The sequence below is a fragment of the Mustela nivalis genome, assembly GCF_964662115.1.
Source record: "Mustela nivalis genome assembly, chromosome: 19".
Classification (NCBI taxonomy): domain Eukaryota; kingdom Metazoa; phylum Chordata; class Mammalia; order Carnivora; family Mustelidae; genus Mustela; species Mustela nivalis.
The window spans coordinates 10,652,671-10,669,503 of NC_139038.1; the positions used below are offsets into that span (position 1 = coordinate 10,652,671).

The window sequence follows — 16,833 nt, forward strand, 5'->3', positions numbered from 1 at the left end:
GACGCAGCTTCCCTCTCGGGTGCTCACGAGCATTTTTCACACCGCTTTATACTGAGAAAGGGAGGAGGGTCAGCCCGGTGACTCTCTGGTGGACTCGAGAGGCCACCTCCTGGGTCCGAGTCCGGACCTCCCGCTCTTCCCCGTGACCTTGGGCAGCTTGCTCTCAGGAGCTGTTTACCGGGAAGCACCGTAGCACGTCCCGGAGTGACAGTGGGGTCACAGCTCAGCGAAGGGCCTGGCACGCTCGAAGTATCCCATCGAGACGGCTTTTTTTTTTCCCTAACATCGGGTTTTAGGTGCACACATACCTGTTTGAACGTCGGTGAGCTCATGCGTCCTATAACCGCCACCGCCCTGAAGATACGGGCTGGTCTCATGCTGTACCGTATGGTGACTAACATAACATGATCAAAAATAAATCAATAAAAATCTAATTTAATTTTAAAAAGAAGAAAAGAGACCGGACAGCCCTGTCCCCCCAAAACCTTCCCTTGTGTCCCTTGGCGACCGCCGATCTCTCTTCTGCCGTCGCTTTGCCTTTTCCAGAGCGTTCTACAGGTGCCATGATTCGGCTGCTGCCCTTTGAGTTGGCTTCTCTCACTTAGCTTTTGAGATTCGTTCGTGTGGTTACCTGGATGAGGAGCTCATGTCTTTAAAAATAGATCCGTTTTGAGGAGTAAGTTTCACCGACTCCAGCCTCCGGGAAAGCCAGGCAAGGACGAGGGCTCACATAGGAGAACGCGATGAGCTTTGGCTGGGCGCGGTGTTTGGTGGGGGAAGGGGGTGGCCTCGCTGGGTGATTCTGAGAGAGTTGGGTCCTTCGTGTATTTTGTTATTTCTCATTTTAAAGTCCAGCAGAAAAATGAAATTGAATTAAAAAAATAAAAACCATGCGGCACCTGGGTGGCTCAGTGGGTTAAGCCTCTGCCTTCGGCTCAGGTCATGGTCCCAGGATCCTGGGATCGAGCCCCGCATCAGGCTCTCTGCTCAGCGGGGAATCTGCTTCCTCCTCTCTCTCTGCCTGCCTCTCTGCCTGCTTGTGATCTCTGTCTGTCAAATAAATAAATAAAATCTTTAAAATTTTTTAATAAAAAAAATAAAATAAAAACCAGCAGAAAATACCGTTAAACGGATATTTGGCACCAAAATGCTGCTCGTCACTGATCCTACTGTAGAGAAGGGCGCCTTTGGGCGGGGGGTGACGTCAGTGTTCTGGGGTCAGGTAGAAGCACAGCTGTGTCCGCGACTGCCCGAGTGTACAGAAAACCAGGGATGGGCGTACTTTGAGACTGAATGTTGCGGCACGTGAGTTCCATTTCAGTAGGGATATGCATCGGTCTCCTGGATACGCATGTGCACGCGCATACTGGCCTGATGGGGCTTCTGTAACGAGGCGTCACGGATGGGAGTGGCTTACGCGACGAAAACGTATTTCTTACCGTTCTGGGGGCTGGAAGTCCAAGGTCAAGGTGCTGGCAGGTTTGGCCTCTCCCCACGCCGGTCCCCTTCGCTGTGCCTCCCAAGTGGCCTTTTCTCCGCGTGCAGACATCCCTGATGTCTCTTTCCATGGGACCTAATCTCCTCTTCTTAGAAGGGCACCCGGCCCAGAATGAGGGTGCCTCTGTTGGCCTCATTGAATTTTAACCACCTGTTTAAAGACCCCATCTCCAGATACAGGCACATTCCGAGGTCCTGGGAGGTCAGGGCTTTGACGTACGAAATTTGGAGGAGACACAGTTCAGCCTGTAAAAGTATAGAATTGACCCGGGGTGCCTGGGTGGTTCAGTCGTTAAGCATCGGGCCTTCGGCTCAGGTCATGATCCCAGAGTCCTGGGATCAAGCCCCGCATCAGGCTCTCTGCTCAGCAGGAAGCTGTGTTCCCTCTCTTGCTGTGTCTCTCTCTATCAAACAAATAAATTAAAATCTACCCTAGAACCATATGGGGGTTAGGAGTGCTGCCCGCCCCCCGCACCCCTTTGTAGTTGAAAATTCACATATAACTTCTGACTCCCCACAAACCTCGCCACTTAGACCTGAAACGAACATAACACTGTGTGTCCACTGTAAGCAGACTAGGGGCGCCTGGGGGGGCTCAGTGGGTTGAGCATCTGCCTTTGGCTCAGGTCATGATCTCGGGGTCCTGGGATCGAGCCCCACGTCGGGCTACACACTTGATGGTGGGTCTGCTTGAGATTCCTTCTCTCCCTCTGCCCCTTCCCTTCTCTCTAAAATAAATAAATCAATCTTCAAAGAAGGAAAAAAACCTCTTAACTCCTGATAACCTACTGTTGCCCCAAAGCCTTACCAATAACACAGTCGATTGACGTGTCTTTTATATGTTACGTATGTAACGTACCGTATTATTACAATAAAGGAAACTAGGAAAAAGGAAATGCAAAAAGAACCTATAAAGAAGAGAAAAGGCATTTACAGTCCTGTATCGAGGAAACTATACCTGTATGTTGGCCCGCGCAGTTCCGACCCGTGTTGAACGGTCGGCTGCTTGTTCCTGTGTGTAACACCTACGGGAGACATCACTCCCTGATAGTCACTCTTTCTTTCTTTTTTTATTTTTTATTTTTTTAGTATTTTCTTTATTTATTTGACAGAGAGAGCGATCACAAGCAGGCAGAGAGGCAGGGAGAGAGAGAGAGAGAGGAGGAAGCAGGCTCCCTGCTGAGCAGAGAGCCCTATGCGGGGCTCGATCCCAGGACCCTGAGATCATGACCTGAGCCGAAGGCAGAGGCTTAATCCACTGAGCCACCGAGGCGCCCCTAATGGTCACTCTTTCTGAGTTCCTTGTCCTTCTAAACAATATCCCAGACAACCACGACCAGTTACGGGTGGCACAAAGTCAATTTAAACCTTCTAAACCTCCGGTCGAAAAGTGTTCTTTACCCCAGTCCTTGAACCTGTGTGCCAAGTTCACATCTTCTGTGCCTCCTGGGGAGAGGGGCCCTTGCTTTCATTCAGTTCTCCAAAGTTAAGAAACCCTTTGGAAGTTGAAAATCACGCGTGGATTCACACGGACGGGGACGGCTACCCAGGGAAGTCATGGTGGAAGGTTCTGGCTCGTGCGGTGCTGCCGCGCGTTCTGGTAACGACCACTGGGTGTTAGCAGGCTCCTGCTGCCAGTTCACGGTTCCCTGGGCCACCCACGCTTCTGAGCAGCGGTCTCAGAATCCGTCCCGGGGCTCAGTAATCAGCTAAAACACTTCACAGAACTCAGGAAAGCGCTGTATTACCGTTACAGTTTTATGTCAAGGGTTCTGTAATCAAGACAGCCAGACAGAGACGTGAAAGTCAAGGTCCCCATGGTATCAGGGCATGTCACCCTCGAGCACTGAGCTTCTGTGCCCACGATCTTTATTGGGATTCGCACTTGCTTAGGTCGTTGGCTGTGTGACTGAGCTCCGTCTGCGGCCCCCTCCCCACCCCAGAAATCAGGAGGGTGGGCGGACATCAGGTGACCTAAAGCCCCCGTCCTCTGATCGCCGGGTCTGGGTTCCAGAATCCCGAGTCACCTCATTAGCATAAACTTAGCTGTGATCTCAGGGTCCCACCAGGAATAAGAACTCGGATATTCCTGCCCCTCGAAAAATACCAAAGGGGAGAGGTTATGTCCCAGGACGCAGGGACAAGGACGAAGCTCTTTATTATATAGTACTATATAGTACTGACTCTAAGTGCCCTGTTTTCCCTGCAGACTTGTCGAACTAGGGTAGGCCTGTCCGCTCTAAGAGAGGGAGGCATGGTCTGGAATCTGTGGCAGGCTGAGGGCATTGGGGAGGCCACGCAGGCCAGGGGAAGGCGGACAGGGGACAGTGGGGTGGGACAGGTAGCGGAACCACTCCTTCAGATCTCCCGAAGGGTGTCGCGGGATAGACGTGCTGGACTAGGGTCTGTGGGTGAGGCTGTTGGACAGGTAATGAGCTCCCCATCATGGGGATAGCCAAGCAGTGGCACAGAGGAGACCAGGCCTAGAAAGGAGGCCAAAGACCAGACTCTGAGGGCATTACACCCCCCCCCTCCTGGCAGCAGGCACCTGGCACCTGGGTATCTGCCCAGAGCTGGGCTCACAGGGCCCGAGGGAGGAGGGAGGAGGGGCACAGCCCCGGCCTGGAGCACGGCCTCAGGAGCTGGAAAAGGCCTCAGCTGCGTGTAGAACCCTCCACACACACACACTCCTCCCCCTTCTCCTTGTGGGGAAACTGAGGCCCGGAAAGTGGAGACTGGCACCCCCACCGTCCCCCGCGCGAGTCAGGAGCAGAGCAGGCCTTGAGGGAGCCCTGCCCCTCCCTGCTGCGTGGCCTTGGGCACTCGCTCACCTCCTCAACGCCTGTGTCCTCACCCGGTACATGCGGCGATGGAACGGTTCACGCCTCCAGCATGTCAAGAGGGCACCAGACATCTGGGAAGGGCCTGGTGCGGTCTCGAGATACAGATGTGAGCGGAAAGCCGGGGCTGGTCCCCAAGGCCCCGACTCCCGAGTGACACGGCAGCTCTGAGGTGTCCCCCAGAAACCCCGGACCTTGCCTGCCCCTCCGAGGTCTCGCCCCATGCTCAGCCCCGGCTGCTTCTCTGCTTCACACCGTGGGCAGCGTCCCCGGGGTCTGGGTCGGGCCGCCGTCCCTCTGGGCACGATCCTCAGAGCCTCGCAGTCTCAGGTGTGGGGGCTCAGGTGGAGGGGGGAAGCCATGGGGGGGACCCCAGAGCTGGGAGGGCCTGTACAGGGAGGCCCGGAGGGACCTGAGTGATTGTCCCTTCGTGGTGTTTTCCAGGCCCGAGCTGCTCACCGAGGGAGTCAAAGAGCCCATCACGGACAGCCAAGGTACCCCGGGCAGGGTCACGGGCCGAGGCGCCGGCTGGCTGTGGGCGGGGTCCCAGCTCTGCCCCCTCCCTCATCCTCTAGCCTAGTCCCGCCCCCCGGCGCCCCCCCCGCCACCGCCCTCCCTGTCGGGGTTCCCCACCCACAGGTACCACCTCCCTCGGGGGGGCCCAGGAGCTGGCTGCTCACCCTGGCTTCTCTCCCCCTCCCCCCGCCCCCAGAGAGGGATTCCGGGGACCCTCTTGTGGACGAGAGCCTGAAGAGACAGGGTTTTCAAGGTAAGGTTGCAGCTCAGGATGGGGTCAGCTGCCCCAGCGCCGTGACCTCGACCTGGCTTGGGTTTGGAGGGCCAGACTGGGGGTCAGGGGAGGGGCTGGCCCCCCGATGCGGGGGCCTGGGGGACTGAGTGAGGCCGGCTGGCAGGTGGGGCAGGAGGAAGAGGCTCCAGGAGGGTGTGGGGGGGGGGCAGTAGGGCGCAGGACTTGGCCCACTGTCCGTCCGGCCCGCTCTGTCCGGGCCGTCAGCATCTCCTGGATGCCCGGAGCCAAAGACGGGCGAGGGCCCCGAGGGGCAGGGGGCTCCGTGGAGGAGAACATCGCGGGTCAAGAAGGGCCGAGAGGCAGGGAGAAGGTGGAAGTAGGAGAAGCTTGCGGCAGTGCGTGCGCGTGGGCAGGCAGGAGACCCAGAAGCAGGAGGTCCACGTGTGGGGGTGGGGGCAGCTCCAGGGGGTGGCCACGCATCCCCGAGGCCAGGCCGTTCCCCAGTGGCCCCCGGCTGGTCCCTGGGGCTCTGAGGAGGGGGAGAGAGGTCAGCGGGACCAGCGACAGGAAGGGCCAGCCCAGAGAGCGGGGGTACCAGATCCCCCGGAGGGTGGCTGGGTACCCCAGAGATGGTACCCAGATCCCGGAGGGGTGGCTGCTCCCTGCCCTGTCGCTCTCTCTGTTGCCTCCCGAGCAGCTGGACGTGGCTGCCATCAGGGACCCCCTGGCTTCCGGCCCACCGGCGGCTCCTCATAGCCTCACAGCAGACCGGGGGTCCTCACCGCACCCGCCCACCCTAGCCGCCTTGGGGACCCTCCCTCCTTCTCTCCCCTTTCTGTGTCCCCAGGCAGTGCCGGGCTGCAGCCTCTCGAGGTCAGGGGCCCTTCTGGGGCCCCCATGGCATGGCTGGCACGTGGGCTCCTTAGACATCGCCACCCCCGGCTGGGGGAGTGGCCTGGGGTGGCCCTCCGGACCGGCCCCGCCGAGCCCCAGAACCCGCGCCCCACTCGTGGGGCCTCTGATCTCCCAGGCTTATTTACTGCTTTGGTGGTTTTCAAAGGCCGACAATTAACTTCATTTCCCCACTCACGGCTGTTGGCACAACTGTGTGCGTCCTTCTGAGGGACTCTGAGGGGCCCACTCCGAGGGTCTGATAATTGCCCGAGAGGGACCTCCCCACCCTTAGAAAATCACATTCCTTAGAAGTCCCCAAGTGTCTTTGAATTTAACAGCCCCGGCCCATAACCGGTTCTCCCTTTGCAGAGAATTATGACGCTCGACTCTCACGCATCGACATCGCCAACACGCTGAGGGAGCAAGTCCAAGATCTGTTCAATAAGAAATACGGTGAGCCCCGGGGTGCCCGGGCAGTGGGGGAGGGCAGCCCACCCACCTGCTGTGGGAGGAGAGGCGGGAACTTCCCTCTCGGGGCCGTGGTCACTTCTGGGAAAACCAGGGACTACGCACGGACGTTTCTTGTGCACCTACTGTGTACTGGGAAACAGCAGTGAAGGAAACAGAGGCCCTGCCCTCTTGGGCCCTGTAGGCCAGGGAGGTGAGACAGACCTTCAGTCACCACACACAGAATCTGATAACGACAAGGGCCTGTTCCACAATTTCACAGGAAAAGAGCAGAGCTGCTCAGGAGAGACTAACTTGGATTAGGGAGGGAACCAGGGAGGCCTCTTTAAAGAAAGAACTGAAGGGTGGGTAAGGAGTTCATCTCACGGAGAAGGGAGGGCAGGCCAGCTAAGGTAATAGCACGTGCAAAGGCCCTGGGGCTTATCCTAGGAAGGGACCGGAGGCTGAAGTGGGGACGTGGGGCTGGAGGGGCGGGGCCCTGTCTACAGGGTTACCAGGACACAGACCCCGTCCCCTAGGCCCTTCAAAGGAACCATGGTCTCGCTTTTGTGTTTCGTTGGGAGGACTCAAGCGACGGAAGGCACTCTAGTTGTAAAGTGTCTTCCTGGCTGCCCATGTGAATGGGAAGGCGAACAGGAGCAAGAGGGCAGGGCTGGGTGACCGGCTCGGAGCCGGAGTGATGACAGGCTGGCCGGGCCCCAGCAGGGGTGCCGGAGGACGGTGGATGGAGCGGAGCAAGCTACAGAGGTCGACTTGGAGGTGCCCAGCTGGTGGGGAGCAGGACGGCGAAGGGGGCCGAGGCCTCCCGTTGAGTCTGATTTGAAGAAAACAGGCTCGTGTGGTTCAGGTGCTTTAAGGCCTCAAGTAACCAAAACAAACACTCCGGCTGCCCCAGCCAAGGGTGTTGGTGGGCTGCCGGCTCAGCTCGTAGGACCACAGCCCAGACCAGGCCAAACTGAGCCGCCTAAAGAACAGTGGCCGTTATTCTTCCTCGTGGTGTCCGTGAGTCAGGAGTCTGGGAGCGGTTCGGGGTGGCTGTCCTTTGGAGTCTGTCCTGGGGTCGTAGTCGGAAGGTGGCTGAAGCTGGGGTCACCTTGACAGCTCCTCGCTCACGTGGGACCGCTGGGCCGGGGAAAGAGCTGGCACGGGAAGAGCCGGGCTGCTCGGGCCCCTGTCCCTGTTCCCATGCTGTCTCCCCACGTGGACTCCCCAGCCCCAGCCCAGCGACTCCAAGGTGGCTGGATTTGCCAGCCAGGTGGGAGCCGTCACCTTTGAGAGCCTCCGCAGTCCTCTGTTGGTGGAGGTGATTACGAAGTCCTGCCCGGGGTCAAGAAGAGGGGACATAGGTCCAGTTCTCTATTGGGGAGTGTTGGCAATGCTGAAGGAGCCTGTGGGTTGGGAGAAATGTTGGTGCAGCTGTCTCTGGGCAGTATCATCAGCCAGAGCACACAGCCTGGAAATTCCAGCAATAGATCCGCCTTCAGGATCAGCTGGATCCAGCAGTTCCGAGATCTCCTTAGTGTCTTTCCACCAGGTGGACATCAGTCTCAGGCTGGCTTCCCTCTTGGTGGCAAAATGGCCACAGCGGGTTGCGCTATCCCACCTACCCCCTGAGGAAGGAAGGAGGGGGCTGGCTGTCTCACAGGCTTTCTCCAGAGAGCAGGGTATTTTTCCTTGAGCCCCTCCCTTGTTTCTCATTGGCCCCCACTGAGTCACATGTCCATTCCTCATCCAATCCCTGAGAGCGAGAGAGGCAGGGATGGAGCATCGGCCTGACAGGTGGACACCCAAACGGTCAGCTGGAGAGAAGGGGCAGCGCCCTCACCAAGCAGGGGAAGCTTGACGGGGAGAGGATGGGTGCCGTCTTGCATGTCTTGCAAAGACTCATAGGCAAGTGGGGATCCAGTCTACTGTTTAGGCCAAGGGGGCAGAGGAGCTGAAAAGAGGACCCAGACCAAGGCCAAGGAGCCCTGGTGTCTAGAGGTCAGGTCCAGGCAGGAGCAGAGTGACCAGAAAGAGTGGAAATCTGGGAAGTACAGGGTCATAGACACCAAGGAGAGGGCTTCAGGGCGGGGAGCGTGGCCATCTGTGCCGAACTATGTCGAGAGAAGGGCGGGTGTCTACTGGATTTGGCCACACGGAGGCCATCCGTCATTGTAGCAAGGGCCAGCGGAGAGGGTAGAAGTGGAGACAGCGGTGCTCCCGTTGATGGATCACGGGTATAAAATTTCCTGCATGTCCAATTATTTTTTCATCTCAAAAAGGATCTCTTAGCCATTTCCTGTGACCTCGTCCGTAGCACAGTCAGGATAAAGAATTAAAAACGGGCTGCAGATCCATCAAGACAGAGCAGGAGCAGTCGCCAGGGCTCGGGGAGAGACGGGGAGAGACCGCTGATGGCCGCAGGGTTTCTCCCCGGAGTGATGAATGTGTCCTGGAACTAGCTAGTGGTGAGACTTGAACAACCTCGTGTGTGCTCTGGAAACCCCTGGATCATACACGTTCAAATGGTTCAGCTTTATGGTATGGAAATTATATCTCAATGAAAAAAAAAAAAAGAAAAAAACAGGCTGAAATGATGGCCAGAAGTCAGGGGTCCTCGGAAACCACCGAGATTCTGTAAGTGGTGGATACAGATGACAGATGAGGCTCTGAGTTTCCTGGGAGCCAGAGCAAAAAGGGAAATGAGTCTGGTATTACCAGTCCCAGTGTCCTTGAGATAAAAACCAGTTTCTTGCCCAGAGAAGGATCAGCGCCTCACGCTGAGACAGGCGGAGATTTCTGCATCGCGTCCTCATAAAAAAGATATGTCATCCCCCCCGCCAACGCAGGGGATGGCGCTCTCAGTGAGCCCTTTGGACGGACGGCAGGGAGTTCCTTCCCTCTGACCAGGAGGGACCCCGAACGCAGTCTGTCCTCAGGCGGGGCGGGTCCCGGGGGTGCTGACGGAGGGTCAGGCGTTGTAGGGAAGGGCCAGCCACGCCCACGGGTCCCATCCTCCCGGCGGAGAGACCAAGGAACCTGAGCCACTGTCCTCCCCGTGGCCGAAGCATCATGTGCCTGCCTGTTCCTCAGCCCTGCGTGGACACACTCGGCACCCCTGCACTGATCGTCCCTTCCCACAGGGCTACACGCCAGCCCACTTACCCCCCCCAACCCCACACGCACGCCTTCCCATCGCGTTTGCACCCCCGCGTCCACACGCCAGCCCTGCTCTGTCTCCTGACGACACACGCTCTGTCCCTCTTCCACAGGAGAAGCCCTGGGCATCAAGTACCCCGTCCAGGTCCCCTACAAGCGGATCAAGAGTAACCCCGGCTCGGTGATCATCGAGGGGCTCCCCCCGGGAATCCCGTTTCGAAAGCCCTGCACCTTTGGCTCCCAGAACCTGGAGAGGATCCTCGCCGTGGCGGACAAGATCAAGTTCACGGTCACCAGGTACTCAGGGGAAGGATGAGGAGGCCAGACCCGTATAGGAGCGGGACCCCGAGCCTTTCATGTGATCTGGTCCCGCCTTGTTCCGCTCTCCGGTGCCCTCCTGCGTTGGGGCAGGGGGTGCAGAAGGGTGACTGCAGGCCAGCCAGGGCGCAGGGAACCGTACGTCAGCCCCCACAGCAGAGCGGGGGCCTTCCTGTCACCTCCTTCCAGACCTGCCTGCAGCTCCCACTCCCTGCCCTCCCGGCCCCCGGAGAGGCAGTCAGCCCACTCCAGAGGGGAGGACGGGGAGACGGGGGATTTGCCTGGGGTCCCGGAGCCAGCAGGAGGCCCCGGGCCCCCTCCCGCACAGCACACTACCGCACTGTCACTGTATCCGGCCGAGCAACGAGTCCCCGGGCAGCGGGTTAAGACACCATCCTGAGGCAGCCTGTGTGGGCCCCAGACCTTTCTGCAGAGCCCCCAGGCTCCCCGCTGATGCTCCCCTCTCCGTTTCTCTTCCAGGCCTTTTCAAGGACTCATCCCAAAGCCTGGTAAGAGGCACTGGCTGGGGGGGGGCCGCTTGGCGTGGGAGGCAGGCCGGCCGCCGTGCTGGGGGCCAGAGGCCGGAGCCCCGGCTTACTGTGGGACGCCAGGCCCCATCCTTCTCTTCCGCCACCTCCTCTGGGCAGCGGCCCCAGGTGGGGGGAGGAGGGCCACCGCGGGACAGCGGGGCACGGGGACTCGCGTGTTCACCCGGCCAGGGCTCGGGAGGGAGGGGCTGGGCCGGGTCCGTGCCCTCTGCTCCTGATGCGGGGGCCGGGTTGACCTCCGTGTGTGGGTGAGCTTGGTGGCAGGTGGTTCGTCATTGCAGAGGGAGGGGTTTCTGCCTAAGGACCCCCGGACTTGGGCGAGGGCTTCCTCAGCCTCAGGTGGCAACTGTCTCTCCTGACCGCCTTCCAAAGCCTCTGCTGCCTCCATTTCCTCCGCGGGCTGTGTCCTGGCCCTCCTAAGGCCTGAAGGAGAGGGGCGCCTGGCCGGCTCTGTCGGTAGAGCACGTGACCCTTGATCTTGGGGTTGTGAGTTCAAACCCCGTATCGGACATGGAGATTACCAAAAAAAAAAAAAAAAAAAAAAAAGACCAGAAAACCCTGAAGGAGCAGAGACTGTCCCTGTCCCTGCGGGGGCAACATGACTGCCTCGGGGGCCCTCTGGGCTGCCCCGGGTCTCCAGGGCTGACGCTGCCTCTGCTGAGTTCTTGACCCCAGAGCCTGTGCATGGAGAGACGGGAAGCCTTGCGGCCTGGCCCAGGCCCAGGCCCCATCCCTGCATGGGGAGAGCAGAAAGGCAGAGAGCATCTGTGTGCTCCCAGCCCCTCCTTCCAGAAGGCAGGGTCCTTGTAGGGGCCTGCGTGTGTTGCTGCCCTGGGGCAGAGGGCAGACACAGTCGTTAATGAACTTGCTGAGCAGGAAAGGAATTCAGTTCTGACACCTGACCTGGGCTACGAGGCTTTGCCCTGTGACCTTTATACGGTGGAGGAAATGGAGGCCCAGGGAACATCAGTGACTCGCCCAGATGCCCACCTCCTGGGGTCCCCAGGTGAACCAGAGAGGGAGCTCGGGTCTGGGGTCTGGGGGAGGTGGGACGTCGGCAGGTGCGGTAGTCTGGAGGCAGGTGGGCTGCACCGGACACGGGTGCCCAGGGCATGTGGACAGCAGACATGGGCTGTGGGCCGGTGGCAGCACGTGGACCGTGTAGACTGTAGGGAAGCCCAGCCTGGTGCTCAGACTTGGGTTCAAATCCCTGCCCCACCCCCCCCTTACTACCCATGTGACTCTGGGCGCCTTATTTTCCATCCGCAAGCGTCTGCTTGCTCCTCTCTGTGATGGGGAAAGGCGTACCTGCCTCCTTAGGTGATCGCAATTGGGTAAATGGTGGGCAGTGACTGGCGGGCTGTGGAGGACTGTTTTCCCGCTGCTGTCCTGGGGGCTTCATCCTGACGCTTGAGTGAGACGTTGGCGCATCATTCAGCCTGGGCTGGCAGTGACGTTGAAGTGCTCAGCCACAGGGACGGTGGCAGCGGTTGTTCCTGGGGTTTAGGAAGGCTTCCTGGAGGAGGTGGCATTGAGCCGGGCCTCAGGGACGAGGAGAACAGTGTATGGTACAGACGCAGGGCCCAGCCCAAGTGAAGGCACACAGGGGAGACACCGGGGGCCGTGGCTGGGGCGGGGGCAGGGTTGAAACCAGCGTGGCCAGGAGGGTGTGGCGTGTCATGGCCAAGACACTTTCCTATTCCTTCCGTCCTCTTCCAGAAATACGGAACGGAAACTCAGAAGCGCAAGACATGTTGAATTAAACCAGATTCTACGAAAGGCCGCATGGCATGGTGGAGAGTCTGAGTTCATTTCCCTCCCCTTTGCCCTGGGCTCGTGTCCAGGTTTCAGAAGGCGTCACAGTGCCAAGGAGTTAGGGTCACGGGGCCACCAAGTCTTGACTCTCATGTGTCCACGTTGGTGCCTACAAGACGACATGGACAATTGTCCATGCCGAAGGTTGGAGAGATGCCCCTTGCTCCTCCCTGTTGAGGTCCCCCAGGGCCTGGAACCTTCTAAGAAGCCCACCCATGTAGCAACTTCCTACTACAGAGAGTTTGAGTGCAAGCCGACCAGTGACTGGGGAAGGGTCTGGTCCACGGGTGGGACAGGGTGGGAGGGGGCAGATCAGGGGTGCGGTGGGGAGGTGCGGGGCTTGGGAAGGGGAGGCTTTCCTGGAGGGGGAGGCCTGTTAAGGTTAGCTCTGAGCTTTTCTAGGGGATTTAGCAAAGGCTCCTGTAGAAGCCTTTCCTAACAAGAACCTTCCGAGACAAGTGAATTCTAAAGAAGATGACGCTGTTCATGATGCTTCCTAGAGTCGTGGGCTGGGCCAGAGTGGGGCGAGGGTGTGGACGTTTCAGAGCCAGCTTTGTTCTGGGGCAAAAGAGATGATACCAGAGGCCTTTAGTGTTATCCCAACTGGGTACATCACTTCTGCCTTCCGGGCCTCAGTTTCCCCCCCCCCCCCAGTGTCTGTTAGTCCTTCTCCGGAGTATTGGCCAGGCGCCTGGGTAATGACGGACTTGGACTGAGTCTCAGAGGACAGTGGGTGTGATTTCGGGCCTCTGGTGGTGGGAGGAGCCGAGGGCCAGCCGCTTGACAGATCCCTAATGGGGTCGGCATGCTGGCTGGAGGGGCCTGGTGGGGAGACCTGGGGCTGCAGAGGGTGGGGGGGGCCGGGCCCTCTGCTCGTACCAGCGTGAACTCCAGTCCTGCCTTTCAGTGGGCCCGGGTGACCCAGGCGTGAGCTCAGGAGCCGTCGCGAGTGAGAACAGGAGAGGTCCACACTGTTGGAGCTGCTGGCTGCCTCAGTGGGCTTGAACTGCGTTAAAGCGGGGAGGCCGGGCCGGCGGGGCTGGGAGGCAGGTGCCTGGGGACAGCACTAGGAGTCGCTCAGAGTCCCTCAAAGCCCCCGGCATCGAGCTCTCGGGCACAGATGTGCACCAGGAGCCACAGGCCACCGTTCCCCACAGAGCACAGAGGACGTGTTTGCTGTGGAAGGGATCTGGGTGACCCTGGAGCCAGACCCAGAGGGGCCCCCGGCCGTGGACACCAGCACAGCAGCAGAGGCTCTTTGGGGTAATGCTGGGAAGCAGCATCGGTGACCCAGGAAGGAGAGGCCCTCCGCCCGGGGGGCTGGTGTAGGAACAACCACAGAACATTCTAGGAGGTCATAAAACCTGAAGGGAAATGCAGAGTATGTGTCCATGGTGGAAGCTTGGAACACACAGAAATCTAAGTGCCTAGACGGCTGTTGGTTTTTAGGATGATACGTTTCTTCCGGATTTTCCCCAAGCTTATTAACTTCACAGCTCGCTGTTGTTCTTTCTGTACATTTACGTACACACACGCTGGAAACATGACCACTTTCTGATGTTTTTTAAACCGCCCGATGACATTCCCTGGTCAGGCTGCGTCATAGTTACTGTCCCGTCCCCCAGCCGGGGCCATCGGACAGCTCCTCGTACCGTGGACACCTGACCTCTACATCGTGCGCGTGATCCGGCCAGTCACAAAGCCTTCCCGTAGCAGCACACGGGGTCTCCCCCAGTAACCAGTCTTACAGGAAGAACGCAAGTTTCAGAGAGGTTAAGGAACTCGCTAAAGGTCACACAGCTTGTGCCGGCGCCTCCCTGAGCTTTCAGCCGCGCTGGGTGGCTCTTTGCTGCCCCCTTCTGGCTGCCAGCGTCCATAACAGGGGCCCTGCCTCTGCCCCTTCAGGTTCACAGTTAATCCTTAGGGTTTATGTATATGTACAACAAAAATATATTGTCAGAAGAGCGTGCCGCCCTTGGTCTTGGGTTTGTGAGTTCGAGCCCCACGTCGGGTGTAGATATTACTTGAAAAATATTATATGTAAGGGCGCACGTCTGCCTTCTTTTCGGGTCATGATCTTGGGGTCTGCGGCAAGCTCCCTGCTCGGCAGGGAGTCTGCTTCTCCCTCTCTCGTCCCCTGCTTGTGTGCACTCTGTCTCTCAAACTCTAAATATATATCTAAAAATACATATTTGTGTATATATATATAATATGTATGTATATTAAATACACGTATATATGGCCTGCTTTGTGGCAGGCAGAATCTAGGAGTACAAAATAGACCCAAAAAAAGTCTCTACCTTCGTGGAGCTTATTTTTTAATGGGGAAGATAGATAAGGACAAAGAGCACCGTATTTGATAGTGACGACTGCCACGGGGACATGCAACACAGGTAGGATTGTCAAAAGGACAGTTTTAGAGAGGCCAGCAGGAGTTAAGACCTGAGGGAAATGAGAGTCGGAGCCATGTCGAAATCCCAGCGGAAGCGTCTAGGGAGGGAGTCCGTGCAAAGGCCCTGAGGCCCTGGACATACTTTGGAAGTAAGGCTAGCAGGATTGCTGATGCAGTTAAGCGTGGGGTGTGAGCCAAAGATTTTGTTCTGAGCAGCTGGAGGGCGAGAGGGGTCAGGGTCTGTCAGGCACACACCAAGGGGCCGGGTTGGACAGGCAGATCTGTAAATCAGAGAGAGCATCCTGCTGGAGCCATGCGGGTGGGGACGATTCCGCCGGCAGCGTGTTTTGGTCGTGAAACTGGATCACTATGGGAATGAGTGTGGACGGCTTGGAGGGGCCCAAGGGTGAGCCCTGGGCCCTCCCACGCTCAGGTGTTGGAGAGACAGGCGGCCAGAAGCCAAGCGTCTGAGCCAGATGCTGCGGGCGAGGTCACGTATGGGAGACCAGAGACCGGCCCGTGGGGTTGAGCAACCCCCAGAGGTCGTGGGCAGCGGGGTTAGCAGCCGTTCCAGGGAGGGGACCTGGGTGCTGCGGCCGGCTCAGGAGGGATGGATCGCTCCAGGGGCAGGAGAGAGATGGGGCAGGGCTGCCGGCTGCAGTGGGAGAGGAGTAGGGTGTTAGAGGTAAGAAGAGCCGCAGCGTGATTCTAGGAAAATGAGTGATGGGGGTGGGGAGGGGCAAAAGGAGGGACCCCGCCGCCCCCCAGCCCCCCGGGAAACAGTGATGGAAGGGGGAGCTGAGAGCTGGTGCCGGAGCCCCTGCTGACTCCTCCTAGGGAGACGGGAAAGGGACGGGGCGGCGCTGTGGGCCCCAGCGCCGATGCGAGACCGCTGGAGTCCGGTCCCCGAGGCAACGGCTAGAAAGATGGGAGGGACAGTCCCGTCCATCCTGACGTGGGCTACCAGGGAGGGGCCGCCCCTGTGGGTGACCAAGAGGTTCAGACGTGGCCGTCGAGGCACGGAGGGCCGGGGGCTTGGAAGGTGCGTCTGCCTATGCGTTGCTCCCCAGGAAATGTGATAGGAGCCAGGTGGGTGTCCCCGAGCCCCCGGTCATGAGCTCGGTGCCACCTGCGGCAAAGACCAGCCCTTCTCCCCCTGGAGACCTAGCTTCCTGCCAGGAGGCCGGGGAAGGCCTCTCACACGGCCGCAAGGAGCCCTTCTCAAGCCTGTCGGGTGGATGCTGTGATCACGCCCATTTCACAGCTGAGCACACTGAGTGAGGCTGCAGGCGGCAGCCGGGGTTAGCCCGGGGCCCAAGTTGTACCCAGGTCTGGGCTCTTGCGGTGCGGAGGCACAGGGGTTGGGGGAGCAAAGAGTGAGGCCAGAATTAGAAAAGGCCTGGACCAGAAACTTCACCGGTGATTCAGGCTCTCTCTGGTGGCACTGGAGGCTTGCTTTCTGAGTCGACGAAATGACAGGATCCGCCTCATATTGTCTTACGGTTACCGTGGTAACCAGGCTGCCGCCCACCAGGGGTGGATTGGAAAAGCAAAACTGGGGTGGTGAAGCCAGCTGAGGAGGCTGACCCCAGGCAGGAGGCAGCAGGCCCCGGAGGTGGGTGGTGCTAGGATCTAGAGGTGGCCGAAGAGTTGCGGGGGAGGCCGGGCGGAACGTTCTGGAAGAACGATGGTGGTACCCAGGCCGAGGCTGGGTCGGGGCCTGTCGCACTTGGTGGGACCCGATCGGTGTTTTCGCGCAAGGCGGCGACGGGGCTGGGCACCGTCCGCGCGGAGGTGGCAGTTGCCGCCAGCACTCAGGCCAGTGGGTCGCCCTCGGGAGATGGGCCAGGGGACACACTGACCACTGGGAGACCTTGCAGGAGGAGAGCCTGTGAAGAAACGGGGTGGGGTGGGGGGAGGAAGTGGAAGAATTTGCTGGTAAGAAGAGCTGAGAGCCAGGCCCTTCTGGGAGGCACAAGAGGGATCAAGAAAATGACATTCTAGAACTATTCTCGAATGGCAGTGGCAGAAAAAGGGGGGCGGTGGCGCCTTGTTGGGTAGTGAACTCCCCGTCACTGGGGGCATTTGAGTGGAGATCGGAGCCCCCACGTCCCAGCGGGAGCCACCTTTAAAGCTTCACTGTCCCCTGCCTGGTGAGAGAGCTCTGGA

General features: G+C 59.0%; 1 protein-coding gene across 5 annotated transcripts in view; it reads left to right on the top strand.

The window, feature by feature from the left end:
* The window catches only part of GTF2IRD1 (GTF2I repeat domain containing 1), a 96,761-nt gene that overhangs the window by 62,777 nt on the left and 17,151 nt on the right, over nt 1-16,833 (top strand). For 4 of the 5 annotated variants that reach the window (XM_082712622.1, XM_082712620.1, XM_082712618.1 and 1 more), the window contains exons 18-22: nt 4,782-4,831; nt 5,050-5,106; nt 6,352-6,435; nt 9,705-9,888; nt 10,390-10,418. In XM_082712622.1, coding sequence (XP_082568748.1) covers nt 4,782-4,831; nt 5,050-5,106; nt 6,352-6,435; nt 9,705-9,888; nt 10,390-10,418 — 404 coding nt within the window. The remainder of the gene's footprint in view (nt 1-4,781; nt 4,832-5,049; nt 5,107-6,351; nt 6,436-9,704; nt 9,889-10,389; nt 10,419-16,833) is intronic. The other variant, XM_082712619.1, reaches the window with a different exon arrangement.